Source organism: Heloderma suspectum, chromosome 16 (genome assembly GCF_057233095.1).
Source record: "Heloderma suspectum isolate Gila_16-S chromosome 16, 16-S_ref, whole genome shotgun sequence".
In the NCBI taxonomy this organism is placed as follows: domain Eukaryota; kingdom Metazoa; phylum Chordata; class Lepidosauria; order Squamata; family Helodermatidae; genus Heloderma; species Heloderma suspectum.
Window position 1 is genome coordinate 8,535,770 of NC_139473.1, and position 19,922 is coordinate 8,555,691.

At 48.2% G+C, this 19,922-nt stretch overlaps 1 protein-coding gene and 1 non-coding gene across 6 annotated transcripts in view; one reads left to right on the forward strand and one right to left on the reverse strand.

The window, feature by feature from the left end:
* Nucleotides 1–716: 716 nt before the first annotated feature.
* SYNRG (synergin gamma) overlaps nucleotides 717–19,922 on the reverse strand; it is an 80,357-nt gene continuing 61,151 nt past the window's right edge. For 3 of the 5 annotated variants that reach the window (XM_084822427.1, XM_084822432.1, XM_084822428.1), the window contains 8 exons: nucleotides 16,244–16,828; nucleotides 15,019–15,182; nucleotides 12,558–12,611; nucleotides 10,345–10,441; nucleotides 8,202–8,350; nucleotides 7,750–7,860; nucleotides 5,940–5,975; nucleotides 717–2,156 (listed from right to left, as the gene is read on the reverse strand). In XM_084822427.1, coding sequence (XP_084678553.1) covers nucleotides 2,025–2,156; nucleotides 5,940–5,975; nucleotides 7,750–7,860; nucleotides 8,202–8,350; nucleotides 10,345–10,441; nucleotides 12,558–12,611; nucleotides 15,019–15,182; nucleotides 16,244–16,828 — 1,328 coding nt within the window. In that variant the 3' untranslated portion in view covers nucleotides 717–2,024. Of the gene's footprint in view, nucleotides 2,157–5,939; nucleotides 5,976–7,749; nucleotides 7,861–8,201; nucleotides 8,424–9,410; nucleotides 9,490–10,344; nucleotides 10,442–12,557; nucleotides 12,612–15,018; nucleotides 15,183–16,243; nucleotides 16,829–19,922 lie in introns of those variants that run through there. The other 2 variants (XM_084822430.1, XM_084822431.1) reach the window with 2 other exon arrangements.
* On the forward strand, nucleotides 19,511–19,579 carry TRNAA-CGC (transfer RNA alanine (anticodon CGC)). Its single transcript has one exon. It is a non-coding gene; the product is annotated as a tRNA-Ala (tRNA).

The window sequence follows — 19,922 nt, forward strand, 5'->3', positions numbered from 1 at the left end:
TCCAGCCAACCCAGCTCCAAGTAGTATTGGGGTTTGGCATGGTCAATCGCCAACTACATGAGAAGGAATCCAGATGAAATAATACACCACACAGGAAGAAAAGAAGAAAGAACCTTCTCCAGCACCTGCTACTCCAAAGAAGTGAGAAATCCAAAGGGCAAATATAATGATTTGACATGCTGTGGCTGTATCCCTACTAATCCCTCTTGCTGCGCTTTTCGTATTTTCATAGCTGGAAGACATTTGGTGGCTTGGCTTTCCCCCACCACTGAAGCACTACAATGAGCAAACTTCAAACCTCCCAGAAATTCTATTGTTCAAGCACTCCTGCCTGCCTCATAATGAATCTGGCAATTATAACTCCAATCTTCAGGTCATGTTCAGTTTTCAGTGGATCGGGTCCTCAGCTAGGCAGATGGGGAGCACACATGCACACAGGGGTGTTGGGAGTAACCCTTTAAAGCATCATTCACATAAGCAAGCTTGAAGTGCTGCTGCCGATGGTAGAAAAGATAAATAGTGGGGAGAGCAGCTGATTACCAAGTGTAACATGTTGGAAACGGGACTTCGCAGACCTGTGCCCCCAACAATCCAGGTGAACTGAGAACAGCGTCCTGTGGCCAATGAAAGATGAATGCCAGGTAGCGGACAAGAGGGTGAAAGTTAGCCCTCGGACTAGCTGGAACCAAAGCAAGAAGGGAGACATCGTAGGCCAGTTTCTAAAAAGGTGAGATCATTCCTTGTTTAATGCTACTATCTGGGCTCTTGCTTCATTAAGCCTCATTAAAAAGCCCCGTTCAATTTCAGTGTGGTGGTAAAGGAGAAAAAAAAAACCTGCCTATTTTGCTTCACTGCATCTCTGCAGCTTTGAACATCGCCCTGTCTAAGCCACAAGACAATACAAGCTACTCACTTAAAAGAGGATTCAACGTACCAGAAAAAGGGGCTTCCATCAGAGTGTGTTTGAGAAATGGCCTAGTTTGAAATCAGGGGCATGCATCCTGTGGCCCTCTGGATGTTGTTGGACTACGACTACCATCATCCCTGATGATTGGCCATGCTGGCTAGGGCTGATGGGAGCTGGAGTCCAATGCCACCTGGAAGGCCGCCCAGGCTCTCTTTGCTTGCAGCAAACCTAATGAGTCACAGATAGTGGTAATGCCCTTTCGGAGAAAATGCACAACTTTACAGAACAAGAGTCCCCTCCCCCATATACACATTGTGCCCTGAATGTATTCCATACTGCCCACTTGAGACATCTTATTCGTAAAACACAGCACCTGCGTTTCTAAAGACAGGGTCTGTGGGATGATAAAAGATTATCTGGCTTTAAAGGGCGAGGGCCTGTATCTTGGCCAGCACCCCCACCCACTGCGAACAGTAGCTCTGCGAGGTTTGAGCTGGCAAGGCATCCTCAGGAAAATGTTGAGAGTTCCTTTCCAGGTAGGCGGGAGGGGGGGGTGAGGGGAGAGAAGGGAGAGACAACCGTTGAACTGGTTTTAAAAGCTCACTGCATAGATAACAGGCTTAGAAATGGTGAATTGTTGAACACATTGTGTGCAAAACAACCACCACAACCCCAAACCAAACCTAATTCCTTTAGGCTTTGCAATGCTATGCAGCCATTTCAGTTATCCTTAGGGGCGGAGTGGGGAGAAAGACTTGTGGCCTCCCCGCACCCCTCATGAAAGGAACAGCAATCTGCCACACCAGAAAGACAGCGCGAGTTGAATGCCACTCGAGAAACGCAGGTTGTGCCTCAGTGCAAAATTTCCAAGATCAGTGGATGTTTCCAAATCCTTGCCGAGCCCTTCACGAGGAACTTGCAGTTTAAAAAAATAGTGGCTTTCCCCCTTTGCAAGGTAAGAGCTAGCCTGGAACAAACATTTTATAAATACTCTAAGCACTAGGCTCAGGACAGCTTTCACATTTACTTGCCGGCCAGCCACCTCCATCCCCCACCCTTGTCCAGTGTATCGTTTCCCTATCGAGAACAAGGCTAACAGTGACTTCCATAAGTCCGCTTAAAGCAGGTCCGGCAAAAGGAGGCCGGGGGGTTTGGGTTCCACGCAGTTGATCCAGAAGTTGGCACAGCTGGCGTGGTACTGGTGTCCTCCGTAAGCGAGCTTGAAATTGTCAGTTTCTGAGTTGAAGGCCTAGGGAGGAGGAGCAAAAGAAAGACACCAAAATGAGAAACCAACTGTGACGCTCCCACGTGCTGAGATCCTTGCCGGAGGGGAGGACTACACCGATGACATCTGCCAGAGGTGTCAAACCTCTCTCCGCCGGGGGCCAAATTCAATTTTGGAGGAGCTCTCAGTGGCTGCATCCCTATGGTGGGCAGGGCCAAATGCGAAAGTGGCAGGGCCAACGTATCAGCATATTTTAGCTTCAAGCGCTTACTACCAGTCACTCAACGTTAGGAGAGGCATTTCGTCCTTTTACAATGGGGGAAAAACACGCAAACGCCAGGAAACCAGCAAACAATCAGTGGTGGGGAAAGGGGGCGGGGCCAGGGAAAGGGGGCATGGCCATCGGGGAAAACCCAGAGGGCCGGATTTGGCCCATGGGCCTGTGGTTCAACACCCTTGACCCCCACACACGTTACATTTTGTATCTAGTTTCCCAAGTTCTCTTGAGCCAGCATCTGGCCAGACATATGTTAACAACTCTGGTGAAAGCCAGCAAAGGATGGTTCCAAATCTCAACATCATACGATCAAAGTACCTGACAGAACGCCTCTCCCGGCATGAACCAACCCATACACTACACTCTGCATCCAAGGCCCTCCTCCAGGAGCCTCCCCCAAGGGAGGCTCGGAGGGCGGCAACAAGGGAGGGCGCCTTCTCGGTGGTGGCTCCTCATTTGTGGAATAATCTCCCTGATGAGGCCTGCCTGGTGCCAACATTGTCACCTTTTTGGCGCCAGGTTAAAACTGCCCTCTTCTCTCAGGCATTTGGCAGTGTATAATGAGTCTCTCTGATTGTCTCTGGCTGATTGTTTTAAATTGTTTTAGAAATATGTTGTTGTTTTGCGTGTTATTTGTTTTATGTCATTATGTGAATGGCTTTTTATACTTTATATAATGTATTTTAATGGTTTTTCATTTTTGTGAACTGTCCAGAGAGCTTCGGCTATGAGGAGGTATAGAAATATAATAAATGAATGAATGATTGAAAGTAGCATCTATAAACTGAGAGCCAGTGTGGTGTAGTGGCTAGAGTGTTGGACTGGGAGTCGGGCGATCCGGGTTCTAGTCCCCCCTCGGCCATGGAAGCTCACTGGGTGACTTTGGGCCAGTCACAAACTCTCAGCCCAACCTTCCTCAGAGGGTTGTTGTTGTGAGGCTAAAATGGAGAGGAGGAGGCTTATGTACACTGCCTTTGGTTCCTTAAGGAGGAAAAAAGGCAGGATATAAATGTAAAAAATGAATAAATGCGATTCTTTCGAAGAAGTGGGAAGGCAAAGAGAAGCCTATAGCCAGTGGAGGTTGGTGGCTCCAATGTCAGTGGGGCAATGGATCCACACCGGGTTTCAGTCAGAACCAGTGAGAACTCTAATGGAGCTACCCGAAGTGCAGAAGGTGAAGAGTTCAACCCTCCTACTTTTGCACACTGCCTAGAGTGGCTGGGTAGCCAGCCAGATGGGTGGCTAATAAATCAACTAACTACCTAACTAACTGCTTATAAGTTTGCTGGAGGGAAGCGTGGCAGGCTGGCAGGAATCTTGAACAAGGTCAGCCTTGCTAGGATGTGAGGTGGATGCACTGCAATTTTCTTGTTGCAGGTCCCATTCATCTGTCTAAATCTAGCACGGGAAACCACAAGCCAGCTGAAAGGCACCTGAGGGGAGTTTCAGACGTGGGTGTGCTAAGAAGTCACGTTTCATGTGGGTGTGCTAGGAAGTCACGTTTCAAGTCAATGTAACCCTCCCGCAAAACTAATTTAGCTCTGGCCAAGGTTTGTGGTCAAGTAGGGAAAACAGCTAGGAAATGTTTCCTTGCTGGCCTTCTCAAGAGCATGGAGCAATGTGTTCGAGCATTTCAGAAAGCACATTATTAAGGGTGGGAGAGAACATGCAAAAGGTTTTCACACTGGTCTGAAGTGAAAGCTATTTGTCTCATAGCCAGGGGCAGTTTACCAACCATCAGAGTTCCTACACAAATGCCCAAGGCAAAGTGCTTGCATGATTTTAACCGGTTTTATATAACTATATAGGAAACAGTTGGATCAGTATAATGAGGTCAACAGAACACTGCATCTTAGCTTTAAAAAAATATCTACAGCCTGCATTTTACAGATGGAAGCAGAAGCTGGAGAAAAGTCCGCTTGAATGCTATTAATCTGCGCTGCCACATAAACTGTTTGTGTGAATGTTGGAGCCAGGCCACTGTGTGCGTGCAGTTCCTACGCAGAAAGGACAGAACACATGGAATCCCACATCTTGAACATTACGGCATCCATTTTTAAGAATGGAGCTTCGGCTGTTAGGAGGCACAGAAATATAATAAATAAATAAAACAAAGAAGGATAAGTTTCTAGTCCTTATGGATGCAACATAAAGCATTGCTTGGATTACAGGATGATGATGAGCCCCCCAGCTACTGTTTTAGAAGGATCCTGGGAGGACGACACACAATTCGACACCTGCCCTGATCTCTCCCCCATCTCCCTTCCGCCCATTCAGTGTAGCTACGCTCCTGGCTGAGGAGGGTAGTCTGGTCTCCAACTCTGCATTGCTTTGTTTACTTGGTTCTCTGTCCAGACTCCTCTATGTTCAAGTGCTTGATTTACAGGGAGGCAGAAGGGGTATGGCCCCCATATCTCTTGGAATGGGGCTTCAGCTATTGGGTGGTATAGAAATGAAATGAATGAATGAATAAAATAATGCCCCCCTTAAGGCTAAGCTACACACTAGGTTAAATACATAGCAGATCCTAACCATTTTTTTTTTACTTTAGTGTAAATGTGCAGGGGCCCAATCCTGATTGGGACCACTGCGTGCAGGTAGGCGGAGGGTTAAACCTTTCCACCCAGCTGCTCCCTTGCTACAAATTCATCTCTCCCCCCCCCCCCGGGGGGGAGGGTTAGGGGGTGAAAGCAGATGGCTGGGAAGATTTAACCCTGCCCTGCCTGCATGTCCCAATCTGGGGCTCTGCACGTTGACACTAAAGTTACAAAAAGAAGTTTGGATCAGTTACACACTACACATTTAATGTCGCGTGCAGTTTAGCCCTTCGTGGCTATTTTTAGAAGGAAACCAGAGTGGGATGAGGCATATTTTGGCTAAAACTGGGAGGGGTCAAATAGCCATGACTGGAGAACAGTGAGAAAACATTTGCTTCTCACCCGCACCCCCCAACCATGCACGTTAAATCTCCTTTACCCAGCGAAGATATTGCAAGAGGCTGAAAATTGTATTCTGATCATGCGCCTGTTATGTCTTATATGGAGATATCAGCAGTCAGATAAACTCAAATCATCCTTTCCCCAAGATAATGCCGTTAACAAAAGTCAAGACTAGAACAGAGGCATTTCTTGAAAAGAGAACACAATACCCCCAGACCTCCATTTTTATGACCAGAAAAGGCCTTTACTTCTTGACATCCAATGCAGATTAAAGTCATGGTCCCCTTACACAACAGACAGACAAGAATGGATATGTAGAACTGGCTGCGAGAACAATTCGACCGCCACACCACACCACACCACGACACACACACACACCAGCATGATGCAAAGTGACTCCACAGAGCGACGAGCATGCCGACAAGACAAAGAGGTGAAGCCACGCTGGGGCCGGATTAGTTGATTAGAGTCAGGAGGTTAAGAGAGAGAGACACAGAGAAAGTGTGATTGGGTGCAATGGAAGATGGCAGTGTTTCCGCTACCACCCTCCTGTGAGCACACATTCAAAAGCAAGTTTTTATGGGTCCATACTTCTCTAGGGTGGTCTTCCGCAGGCTTCTCTTCTTTCTGAAAACAACGTCGAAACCAAAAAATGGTCAGCACCATGGACAGAAGCTGGCAACCGTCCTGTTTCAGGGTTCTCTGCCCCACACAGCGGGGGTATTTTGCAGCTCTCGTTTATCCACCGACCATTGAATTTTGGAGGTTGCCAAGTCAATGGCCTGGTTTGAACAGCACAACAACCCAGTGTCATGCCCCGACTCAGAGGAGGAGCTAAAGGCCCCAGAAGCCCAGGGTACCCCAGACCAGGGACTGCCACCAGACTCACAGGAGCCTGAACCCTTGGGGGAGGTGACTGCAGGGCCATCCCTGTTGAGAGAAAGGGACTCTGCTTCTGAGGCAAAAGCTGAGCCACCCCCTGATCCCCAGGAGCATCGTCGCCTCAAGCAACAGGCGAGCAAGGCTCCTGTGTGAAGGAGAAAAGGTCTTCTCAGGAGCAGGCTCTGGAAAGGGAGCTCTGATTGCTGCAGCTGAGCTCTGGCTGGGGCCCGGCTGGCTTTGGGCTTAAAAGCCTTCACTGGAACCCCAGCCAGGGTTGGAACAACTTGGTCCATCCAGCCTCTGCGGTGCCCCTTGCCTCCTGAACCATGCCCTGTGACGGATGCTCTGTTTCCTGACCTCTGGGACTGCTCAACGACCCTGCTTCCAGACTGTGTAACGTACCTGGCTGTTTTACTGTGCCTGACCTCTTGCTTGTTATCTCGACTACTCCTGCTGCTGCCTGATCCTTGTTGCCTGCCTGCCTGCCAGTGTTCTGACCTCTGCCTGGATTCTGACCACTCCCGCCTCAGCTTAAACCTCCCTGGACTGAAACCTGTGTGCTTGACCACTTGCTTGCCAGCTTGACTACTCCATTGCATTGCTCCCCGTACTTGCTTGCAAACAGCCAAGACTTGATCTAGAGCGGGGCACCCAGGGTCTAAGGTCCCTGATGGAAGTCAAGACTTACTAGAATATCAAGCCCTCACGGCCAGGCCTGTGTGTTAACTGGGGTGGAGTTTGATAGGCAAATTGGCGTAAGCCTGGTTAGTGTTAGGAACTGCCACCTCTATGGCCTGATTGGTGCTACCAGTAACAACATAGACACCTTGTTTTTAAAGTAATAGCAATCATAAATAATACGCTTCCTTGTGTTCCCTTTTAAATAGCATACCCTATATTTTTGTTCACTTTCCTTTTACCTCTGTTTGTCTCACGTCTAATGACCTTAGGTAAAAAGGAGTGGTTCAATAAGAAGGTGTAGTTTTATGGTAGCAGCCATAAGTGAACAGTGGGATAACCTAGTGAAGACTTGATCTTCCATATTGTGCTGGCAATAGGTTGTTGTGATGTGCAAACTCACCCTATTCCTCCTTCCATCTTGCCACGATAAATACAGATCCTAAGCCAGTTGCAGGGGACACTCCCGACTGAACTTCATCATGAGATCTACTCTGAAGACACTTAGAAAGAACGTATGCCTTTTTTTGGGGAAAGGCCTTTTCTCTTGCCTGCTGGTTCTGCTCATGCCCGGAGACTCCTGCCTGCAGTTCTGCAGGATCCTTTAGGATGGCAGGCACCTCCACCCAGAATGGTGGACCACTGCCAAGAGGCATTGTACAAATTGGTTGGGTGGCAAAGCCTACTGTATGGCGCTTTTAAAAAAAACCTGCTTCAATCACCTCGTCTGATGCTCCAGGTGACTGTTAAAACTAGTGGAGTAAACGCAGCAAAAAATAAGGCAAGTAAGTGTAAAAACGGAGCTGAGGTGGGAGAGAGACAGAGCACCCTCTCGACTTACTTTGCTTCGAGAATTTACATTTAAGAGACACACCCCACAGGCCAGGTCTTGGGCGTTTTTAATCCCGGGGCGAAGCATGCAAGAGGAGAAATCCAACGAATTGTCATCAGGCTGCAGGAGGAACGAGAGAGAGAAAAACAGCGTATTTTTATAGGAAGATGGGAAGGTGTCTTATACCAGGTCAGATTATTGTCTCTCTAGTCCAATATTGTCTCCTCTGCCTGGCAGCATCTCTCCATAAGAACATAGGAGGAGCCATGCTGGATTGGGCCAAAGTCCATTTAGTCCAGCATTCTGTTCTCACAGTGGCCAACCAGCTGCTGACAGGAGACCCACATGGTTTTAAATTGTTGTACATCACCTTGATGGCTTTTTTTTTTTTTTTTTTTTTTAGCAAATCAGATGGTTTGTCAATGATCATGAATAAACAAATAACAAAGAAAATGCCTTACTGTTAAAGCAGCAAGCGACATGAAGCCGATCAAGTTGTTCCACACTTTATCGATGTCCTTCAGTAGCAGCTGGAGTTTCTCGCTGCAGACTGCTGTTGCTTTGATGCCCAGCTCAACCCGCTTTGTGACCCTGTACACCTCAACGACGCCTGTGAAGAGTTCGAAAAAGAGTCGCAGGGACACCAGGGCTGAAGGGAAACGGTTTAACGGCGCTCCTGTACCCTGAGCGGGGAGCAGAAGGTGTTTACTGTCACTGTTGTGGATACATTTTGCTTCTCCGTGACGAATTAGCCAGAGCCAAGCTGAAACTAATGTGTTAATTTTCAAGCCTTCTTTGCAGGCTGCCTTTAAAAATGGTCTGGAAACTTCAGCTGGTCCAAAATAGGGAAGCAAGACCGTTAAGGGGGGCTGGCCAATGTAATCATATAATGCAAGTACTTTTCCATCTGCACTGGCTGCCAATCCATGGCTGGGCCTGATTCAAACTTTCAAAACCCTAAATGGCTTGGGGCCAGGCTATCTGTCTCCTCCCATATACACCTGCCTGGACCCTAAGATCAGCTTCAGCGCTCCTTCTCCGAAAGCCCCTGCCAAAGGAAGTGAGGTGGGCGGCTACTAAGAGGAGGGCCTTTTCTGCTGTGGCACCCCGGTGGTGGAATGAGCTTCCCAGAGAGGTTCACCTGGCACCTACAGTGTGCTTGTTTGTGAGCCAGGTGAAGACCTTTTTATTCTCCTGGGCACTTTAGTTTTTCAGTTTGTTTTATATCTGGTATTGCATTTTAAATTTTGCACTGCTGCTAGCTTCTGTTTGGTCATTCTTTATTTTTATATTGTGGTTTAAAACTTTTACATTGCACTTTATCATCTGTATTTTATTGTGTTGCATTTTAGGCCTTTAATTGTTGTGAACTGCCCAGGGAGGTTCGGCTATTAGGCGATATAAAACTGTAATAAATAAATAAAATCGCACCTCTTGGTGATTCTAGCGCACGTGTGTGTATGTGCACATGCATGACTGTGAAATTCGCCCAATGCATGGACGTGTGTCCTCCAGCGTTGTCTGTAGAACGTAGAGCCGGAATACTGAAAAGGATCCCTGCATTGCCTTGGCCAGGGGCGGGTAACTTCTGGTCCTCCAGATGTTTTGGTCTACAACTCCCATGATCCCTCACCATTGGCCATGCTAGCTAGGGCTGATGGGACCTGCTGACCAAAACATCTGGATGGTCACAAGTTGCCCAACTGTGGCTTAGGTGACTGGTAACTCCCGCAAACTTCTAGCACTGAGCTGCAACATTACAGGTGGAAAAACAAAATGGTGGTGAACGTTCGTGTCACAGAACATACAAATCTGAAGGTACACTGCGGGGGGGGGGGCTTTGGGAAGAGGATTTTGCACACTCCCCAGGCCCCCCCCCCCAGATGTCGCCATCCATTTTCTGTTGGACGGTACTTTGGCTCAACCCTAATATTAAGCTCATTAGAACACCTGTACAGGTTTGGGCCTCTTCCAATAGAATGTCTTGCAGTCAAAGGTTTGGCGTAATCCAATGTTTGCACTGAGTGCCCAGATAACTTTTCCCAAGCCGTTTCTGCAAATAGGGTCACAGGAATCAGTCTTCTGCCATCAAATCAAACAGATGATTTGTCTGCCTAGCCCAGTTTTGTCTGCTCTGCCTGAAGGTGGTTCTCCAGGGTCTTACACAGAGAACGGTCTTTTCCCATCACCTGCTACCTAGATATCGATTCCTTTTGGATCCTGTGTGGGGATCCAACTTTGGAAGCGTTACATGGCTGTGTAATTCCAGTGTAATGTTTTCGTTATCAAAAAAGTGAATCGGTAAGTACCAAATGTTACATTCTACAAGAGAAACCTTTGCTTTCAGATAATTAACTTGCAGCCATGTATGCTAGAAACTGCCAGCCCTTCTAAAAAATATGAAAGCATTAGGTTCTCATGGCAGAAGCCCTGATCAACCACATAAAATGGGTGGTTGCAAAGTGTTCGGGGTGGGATTGCTTCTCTACTCGCTTTGGTCCTAGAATCGATGTTTAAGAACTGGCCGCAAGCAGGCCCTCTGAGCATGTTTAATTCCTGTTGATTCCTCACGTTAATGAGATATGGTCAAAATATAAATCATACCTAATAAATATTCCATGCCTTGTGCAGACTGGATTACTTCTGTGCACACAGATGAACTGCTGATTCCATTCAGGGTGTCGTTTGCCTTCCTGATGACCTTGCAGGAGAGAGAAGATTTTTTTATTTCATTTCTATCCTGCTTTCTGCCACAGAATGGAGAACAGTGCATGGAGCCTTCCCCCAGGCGTCTCGCATCCAGATGCTGACCAGAACCAGACTTGCTTAGCTTCAGCAAAGTTGCTGCATCCTGTACCTCAACACTATGCCAGCCTCCCACAACCTGGTGCCCTCCAGATGTGTTGGACTGCAACTCCCATCATTCCTAGCCAGCACTGGCCATGTTGGCTGGGAATTATGGGAGTTGCCATCCAGCACATCTGGACTGCACCAGGTAGGGCAAGGTTGCAGTATGCCTTATAACCAAAACAGTAGGTGGGAAAACTGAGAAAAGGGTTAGGTTGGTGTAGGTATCGCCTTTATTATTATTTCATGAAAATATACACTCCCATTTTGTTTGGCATTGCTTTCGTTTTGTTTTTATTCTCATTTTGTTGGTCTTCATACCTGGAAGCTGCCCAGAGAACGTCAGTTAAAGGGCAGGCTCATGGTCAGCGTTGGTGGCAGGCAGCTTTGCATGCAGATTGCATGACAAGGCCACTAACTCCACTTCTAGAGATTAAAGGCGACTAACTTGTTTTTGTGGTTGTTGTTTGTTTAAAGAGGTCACAGCTGGTTTGTTTGACCTGTGGCATGGGCCTAATTCTGCAGTTCACTAGCTGTGTAAGTTTACAATGCAAAGTCAAATGCTGGTTCAGCTAGCTCCCATATATTCTGTCTGCCATATTTTGCCGCTTAAAGCGAGGGCGGCACTTTCGGGGGGGGGGGGGGGCACTTTCAATCTGTTTGCCCAGGCTGCATTCCTGGCATGGCGGCAAAAAATAAATACATTAGTGATTTGCTGCTGAAATTTGGTGGCAAACAGTTACAGTTTTAGAAAGGCTAAATTTTGCTTGAAAACAAGTGAGGGCTGCATTCCCCTGGATGTTTAGACAGAAAAAAAGTCCCACAACTCCCAGCATGCCCTAACCAGCCATGCTGGCTGGGGCATGCTGGGAGTTGTAGGGCTTTTTTCTGTCTAAACATCCGGAGGATTGAGCTCTAAATTTATCCTTTTTAATGCTCCATAGCAGTTTGCTGCTGAATTTCAGTGGCAAAGTACCAGGACAGGGCCCTGCATGCAGTCCACCCCTGATGTAAAGCAACACACACATTTGTTGATATGTCCATGCCTTGCCTTATTTATATATAAAAAAACACCCCACAAACATTTTAAGAAACAGTTGCAAAACTGTGCTGGTGATTCGCAGGTGTGTGTGGGTGGTGTCACAGGTGTTCACCAATCAGCACTGTCCAGAGTTGGCTTTTCTGCGTTCAAATTGGGACACTCTGAAAAGCTAAAGTAAAAAAAGAAAACAGCTGCACCAGTTGAATTCCCAACGCATTTCGACACTTTGTCTTTATCAAGGGAAAAACTCTTAAGAGATTATTTGGGAGGATTCCCTCTCCCTTGCTTCTTCCAAAGAAGACTGAAAAGTATTCTACCTTTCAAGGCATATGTAGAGTATCAGCTGATTTTAACCAAATTAAATTGGGCTAAAATGTGTTGGGAATTCCATTGGTGTAGCGGTTTCTTTTTTGACTTTGGTTTCCAACCTTACAGCTGATTTTTCTGGTCCCTCTTGGCCAACCTAGCAGTTCGAAAGCAAGAAATTGCAAGTAGATAAATAGGTACCACCTCGGCGGGAAAGGTAACAGCGTTCCGTGCACCTCGGTGTTCAGTCATGCCGGCCACATGACCACGGAAGCATCTTCGGACAGCGCTGGCTCTTCGGCTTAGAAACGGGGATGAGCACCGCACTCTAGAGTCGGACACGACTGGTTGGGGACACCTTTACCTTTTTATTGGCACTGTTACACTCTGAAAAGCTGCAGAATGTGTGTGTGTGTGTGTTTTTTTTTTCCAGTGTTCACTCCAGGAGATGAAAAGGTACATTTGAAATGAATGTGGGGAAGTTTCCCACACACCACTTTAATTGCAGTATGTCTCGTCTTTCACCTTTGGATGCTTAATGGCCCAAATCACTAGGACAAGCAAGCAACAGATATGAAAAGAAGAAAGAAGTTATTTTGGTAGAAGGTGACAACATACTTACTTGGAGGGCACTTTCCAAGCACCTCTGCCATTCATAGGCATATCTCTCACTTTCCTAGGGGGGGAAGAAAAAGGCAGAGAATTTTGCAGGGTTCCAAAAAAGAAAGTAGGCAGCTGATTTATGGGTAGCATTCCCCCCACTTTCCCCTGCATAGAGGCTGTCAAAAGTAGGGAAGACTTCCAGAAAGATGCAGGTGGCTTTCAGTTGACTCCCTTCTGCAAGCACTGGAAAGTGGCATGATCCAGAGTTTTCATTCCCCAGCCTATGCTGGTTGGGGATGCAGAATGATCAGGAGACCAACCTAGACAACTAGCACCCCATCTGCCTGGATGGCAGTGTCGAAACCTGACTTCCCGGAGCTGAGGCACAAGTCTCAGTAAAACCTTTTATGGCAGTAACTAGCTCTAAGCCTTTACAAGTCCCAATAAAGTTCTACAGGTAACAGATTGCAATGCAGTTCCTTGACAAGGATCAGTTCATGGGTGTCACAACAACAACAAAACTATCAGCCCTGGGTTCAGCACACAGAATAAATCCACATTAAGTTCCCAGTTCCAGGGAAAACTAGAAGCTTTCCAGGTTACCGAGATATTGCTTCCAGCAAAGTCCACTGCCCGTCACTCTGATTTAAATACAGGGCAGCGGCCGCTAGAGATGGCTATCGGACCTTTGATCCTGATAGGGGAAACCTGGCTCTTAGAGAATTGCTGTGCCTAATCGGACGCCTCTGCACTGCCTTCTTTAGTTGATGGATGTCAGGGTTGCCTCTGAGTACATAGAGTGGCAGAGCAGTTCAGATTCTGAGGAAGAGCTACAAAACATGGAGGAGGAACTTCCCCAGGCTTCAGAGGCACAGCTGGATGGAGAGGGCCCCCCCACCACATCCCTGTGATAGATAACGAACAGGGGGAAGCAGGGGCAGGAGAACCTGAACTCTTAGATGCCAGGCGCAGGCGCAGACACAGACACAGGCGGGAGATGGCAGGGGCAGAGCTTAGGCGGTCTGCCCGATTGGCTCGGCGTCAACAGCTGCGTCTAGAGGTGTCACAGGAGAGAGGGAGATCTTCCCCTCCCACCCCTTAGGTTAAGATAGTTTGCCACCTTTTCCCAAATGGTGGCCAACTTTCGTAGCTTCCCTTTGAACCCCTTGAAGGCTTTTCCTTTGTAGTCTGGGAGTCACTAGCAATTTGCATCTGTATACCTCATTAGAGTAAGTGGATTAAGGTGGTGGAATAAAAACCTATCGTCTGTTTTTTGATTTGGCTTTTGGAGTTCTCAGCAGGGCAAAAAGGGAATCCTGACAACGGCGCACCTTTGGACACCTGCCCCAAACCCCCTCTCTGGCAGAACCCGCCTGTTGCTGCCCTGTTCCCATGGAAGACGTCCCTGGTGGAGAAACAGGGGCTTTGGCCAAGGTCTACGGAAGGCAGGCTGTAGTCTCTCCCCCTCCTGGCTTTTCAGCCAGTGGGAGTCCTGGTAGAACCGAGTTCTCAGGCGTCTGGCTTCTCATGGCTGGGCCTGACTCTAACGCTTTCTCCCCTGATTCAGAATCAGTGCCACAGGCTATAGCTCTCCCCAGACTGGGGCAAGGTCTCACAGGCAGGGATCAAAAGCATCAAAGTAGCACCATTTGAACCCCAACCATGAAAGGTTGAGCGACACATTCAGCAAAATCAAATGCTCAGTCCTTCCTGGAATTCTATCACTTCAGCCTGCCAGTGGGGCAAATCTCTTTTTCCCAAATAATTCCCTCTCCCTCTATAAAAACGTAACTCCCTGCATGTAGAAAACTAGCACATCAGGGAGAGGAAGAGACTACAACTCTTCCACGGAACGCCTCCAGTTTTCATTATCTAAGTAGTTTTGTTTTCATAGCTTTGTATTTACCTACCCAGACATGAAGATTATTGTCTGAGGCCTTCGTTGAGGTGCCACTGCCAAGTGAGGTGAGGTGGGTGGCTATGAGAGAGAGGGCCTTTTCAGTGGTGGCATTGCTTTTGTGGAAGAGGCTTGCCTGGTGCCTATGTTATAGTCATTTTGGCACCAGGCCTTTTTATTCTCCTGGGCATTTAAATAACTGTTTTCAATGTTTTATTCTCCTGCTGGTTTAATTTGGTTTGATCTGCCGGAATGAATTTGTTCTTTGCGGCTGGTTTTACCTTGGTTTTATTCTGCCCTGTTTTTTATTTTCTGTTTTCAGTGTTTCTATTTTATGTTTTTAATATATGGCACACCGCCCAGAGAACTTTAGTTATTCGATGGTTTAAAAACACAGGAGAGAGGCAAACATCTGGGATGGTATCACATCTGCAATCTGAAGAAGTACAGTCCAGGAAGGACTCTATCATGCAGTTCTGCAAAGCCTGGCTGTACAAGCTGCCCAGATGCACCTTCTTCGCTAAATAGCCCTTCCATGGCTCTCTTTTCTAAGCAATGCTTTGTTTCCCGGATCTCTCTTTACCTCGACTTCCCCTGTAAGATCTTTGTATTTGTCTCTGATGACAGGCAGAGCGGGCTTCTCGCTGAGGGTGTTTGACCGATCTCTAAAGAGCTGGTCTGCAGGTGGCAAAGGTGAGGAGCGACTGATCTCCCGGTCACCCAAGCTCAGGCTTCTTTTGTGAGATCCTGGAAGGAAATGCAAGCATTTAAAGTTGGGCGGCAGCAGCGTACAGCCCAATTATGTGCAAGTACAAAAACAGGGAGACAGACAGACAGACAGACCATGCTGCATTGCAGGACAGAACTCTGCTCCCTGATAATCAAAACTTCAATTAAAAAAGAAAAGAAAGATCAAGTTCCTTGCAGTAACGGTGGTGAAGATAAGCTTCTGAGTGTACAGGGTAGGAATGGGCAACCGGAAGGGGCTGTGCCTCAGTGGTGGAGCATCTGCTTTGCATGCAGAAGGTCTCAGGTTCAATCCCCAGCATCTCCAGATATGGCTAAGAAAGAATCCTGGCCAAAACCCTGGACAGCTGCTGCCAGTCAGTGTCGACAATACTGAGCTAGATGGACCAGTTCACCAAAAACCTCAGCCCAGATCTGCCCTTGGGGCTCCGACTGCATGGTTCGCCTAGGGCGCCAGCTGCTGGTGGCTAGTCTAAGACCGCCCCTGCTAGTGAACACCAAGAAAGATCTCTGCAGGCATGTTGGTGCTCATGGGCACCACGCTGGAGATCCCAGGATTAATCTAGCCAGTTAAATGATTAAACGCTGCAGCCCTAATAAAAATTCATATGAGTACAATCAACTTATAGTTTCTGAATTCAAGTGACAGCCGTACTTGGCACGGGGGGCCCTGCTGGGTTCTTTTGTTTGTTTGTGAATCCAGGCACAACCTGGACCCCCCCCCCCCGCTAGTTCATAGAATCACAGAATAGTAGGGTTGGAAGGGGCCCTCAAGGCCATCGAGTCCAGCCCCCTGCTCAGTGCAGGAATCCAAGTCAGAGCATCCCTGACAGATGGCTGTCCAGCCTCGTCTTGAACACCTTCCAGCCTGGGAGAGCCCACCACCTCCCTAGGTCATTGGTTCCATTGTCGTACTGCTTTAACAGTCAGGAGGTTTTTCCTGATGTTCAGCCAGAATCTGGCTTCCTGTCACTTGAGTTCATTATTCCATGTCCTGCACTCTGGGATGATCGAGAAGAGATCCTGGCCTGGTACAACCAACCAACCATGCAGATGCTCACCTTGAACAGAGAGGTCAAAGGTTGCAAGCTCACTCTTGATCATCTCTTCACTAGACTTCACTTTCCCTTGGGAAGTGGCCAGCAAGAAGTCAAACTTGGTGATCTTTGGCTTCTCACTCTGAAACTCGCCAAAGTCGTCCGTGCCTTCTTTGGCTGCTTCCAAGGAGACACCGACCCCTCGGATTGCACCCGTGGCCAAACTCTCTCGGGCCTCTGCCGAAGGTCGTGCAAACTCCCCGAAGCCTTCACCATCGTCGTCACTCTGGTCTGCGGACTTAGGTTCGGAGTCTTTGAAATTCACACAGGACGAAAACTTCCCGTCCTGGAGAGCGTCCTCGCTAGCAAAGGTTGTCACTTTGGAAACGGTGGTCATGGTGATATTTTCTGAGCTGCCGAAGAAAGTCTCCTTCTTCTGGAGGATGGAGGTAGCCAAGGAGGAGCTACTTTCTGTGGGAATGGGGAAGGAAGAGGACTTCCTGTTCAGGTGGATGTCTTCTTTATCGGACCAATCATAGCTCGGGAAGCTATTTAGAGCAGAGCCATTGCTATAGCTTCCAAAGGGGGCACACTTCAAGTCGTCAAGATCTAAAAAGAGGATCAGATGCCCAACAGTTAAGACCGGTGGTGGCCAATATTTCTGGCAAGTACGTCACAAGTCAAATCCAAAGAACATGTTGCCGAATTAAGGCACACAAAAGCATTTCAAGAGTCTCCTCCTTTCACCTGAACAAGGAGATCGACCCCCAAGCCCTGCTCCGTGTACTTCGGCCAGTGGAACGTGGGGGCAGGCTCAAGGAACAGGGGCTTTGTGGTCGCACCAAGCCTATAGAACGCCCTCCCAAGGGATGCTTGCCTGCCCCCAATTTATGAGCCTTTCAGCAGGAAGCTAAGGTGTATGCTTTCGAGTGGGCTTTCTTCAGCACTGTCTTTCGATACTGTTAGGACAGGCGTGGGAAATCTCTTTCAGCCCAGCGGCTGAATTAGTTTTCACAGAGGCTATCGGGGACCACTTTGCAGTGGTGGGAGGGGTGAAGGCAAAAGGGGGCAGGGCCATCTGGGTATAAAGGCACTGGGATGTTTGACAAGCGCCTCGGCCACATAGCTGGTATTAAAATTAAATTTCATTCCAGATTTCTAGCTACAAGCAGAGGTAATGGGAGTTCCCATGCAAACACATTGCTTTTGCCCTGAAAAGCTGGGGAGGGAAACATAAAGCCTCCTCCCCTGTCCCCTCAAACACATGACAGAAGCATCAACACTCACCTGATCATTATGTGGCTTAAGCAGGCACAAAATAGTTTGCTTCATCTAAAAGCCAGCAATGGGAAGGAAAAACATCTGTCTTAATTGGCTTTCTGTCAAGCTATAATAGGGTCCCTGACCTTTTTGGGTCAATGAGCACATTTGGAATTTTGACAGAGTGTCATGGGCACTCTCACAAAATGGATGCCATGGGGGTGGGGACCTGCTCATTCATAAAACAGCTACCATGGTGGGCATGGCCAGTCACAAAACACTCATTTCCCAGAAGCTGAACTGCTGAGACTAAAAGGAAAAGTCACTTGCCCAAGAATATAAGTACAACATGGAGGTGGCGGTCTGAGCTGCAAACTGCAAAACTGCTCTTATGAACCCAAATAAAAATGGTGGTGGAGGGCAGCACTTCCCTTTGGAGCATGCCAGCCGCCCAGACACATAATTTTTTAATTAAAAAAAAACCCCGTATGAAATAAAATAAAAATCAGGAGGGGCAAGGAGCTACCTCAGAGACCCCAGGGTTATATTGTTTCCTCATTTCAGGGTGGATTTTTTTTTGGCAATTCTAGACCCAGATGCAGAAATACAAAAAAGCCAAGGGACGTACTTCTTTTTTAATTGTATGACCATTAACGACAAACACCTTTCCTTCCGCATGCTTGGCGTTTGCTTTCCAGGCATTAACACGGCTGTGAATCTGGATTAAAGTCTCAATGACTGCTCAGGCCCAATTCTGACAAGTTCATCAGCTCTGTGCGGCTAGGGGGAGCGGGACCACAGCTGCCCACCCTGCCCACCACGGATGCCTGTTCTGTCTCTGAGTGGCTGTCCATGAGCAAGCGTCTCGTTGGCCCAGCAGCTCTATCTGGGAAAAACACACCAACGTGCCTAGGTTTTATGTGGGATGCCAACTGCGTGGTCTGATCCTATGCAGGCTGGATTTTTCAGGCGTAGGACTTGCGAGGATGAGATGCCCAAACGCCAAGGGTGGGAACCTCTTTCACTCTGAGGGCTGAATTCCACTGCGGAGCTCTTGGGGGCAGCATTCTCATGGTGGGCGGGGCCAAAGCAAAGGGGCAGGGCCCAAAATACCGGAAATATACACTTACTAACCTACGGCAGCTTAAAACTTTTACTGCCAGTAAAAGGGGAGGTATTTCAGTCTTTTAGAATGGGGAAAAAACATGCAAAAGCCAGGAGACTACTGAACGACCAGCAGTTGGGAGAAAGGAGAAGGGGGCAGAGCCATCTGTGGAGCTCCAGAAGGCCAAATTGGGACTCCCAAGTGGGCCGGATGAGGTTCAACATTCCTCCCACACAGAGATATCCAATGAGCCCAGAACTGGGGCAGGCACGGCAGGTGCGATCCAACTCCCCCACTATGTGCTGCCTGTACGTTCGTCTGTCAAGGGCTCCTTGGAGGTCTCTCTCTGTCTAAACTAGTAGCCAAGTCCAGACACAGACAAAGGAATTCCTTTCAAAGCTTTATTCTTCTTTTACAACTTAACAACTAGACCGATTGCAACTAGATCTGAGCAGCACAGTACCTATGGCCTAAGTTGGAACAGTTGGTCCCCGTTTGAAAGGGAATTACTGGCAGACCCCTGAACTTAAGGACTAGGGAGAGTCCCTCCCCTTGGAGCCTCTGGGAGCAGCCGTTGTTTGTGCGCCAACCTGGCACTTCGCCTCCTTTCCGCGCCCTCCATCTGGCGCCGCTCTCTGCGTCTGCGTCGCGCATCCACCAAGTCTGCTATCTGTGCTTGGTCACTCCCTGGACTGCTAACTAAACTAGGAATGCTGGTGGGAGGAATCTCCGTCAGCTGTTGGTCCTGGGAAAGAGGAGCGCGCTCCTCTCCCAGGAGCGACTGCTCTTCCTCAGAATCAGAACTACTCTGGGATTCTATGGGCTCAGTGTCCACCCTGACATCGTCATAACCAGGGATTTTTTTTGTAGCTGGGAGTGACGAGTTCAAAGCTTTGGGGCTGCAGCACTGGGCCCAATGCACTGGGGCCGTAGCTCAGTGGCAGAGCCCCTGCTTCGCATGCAGGAGGTCCCAGGTTCAATCCCTGGCATCTCCAGGTAGGACAGGAAAAACTCCCGTCTGAAACCCTGGAGAGCAGCTGTCAGTCAGTGTTGACAATACTGGGCCAGATGGACCAAAGGCCTGACCCAGTATAAGACAGCTTCCTATGTTCCTACATGCAAACTGAACAAAGCTAAGCCAACGCAAATAGGTAGCCATGTGCTCTTTCAACGTTTTCGCCAGGCACGAGCAGCACCAGTGGTTGGTGTCCTCAGGCAGGTCCCACCTTTGCCAGGCAGCTGTGTCCAGGAAGACATTTCAAAATTTCTCATAAAATCCCAGAATAATGCAGTGGGTAGGGTGGGGGGCTGCCACCAATGTAAGAGGGCACCCCCAAC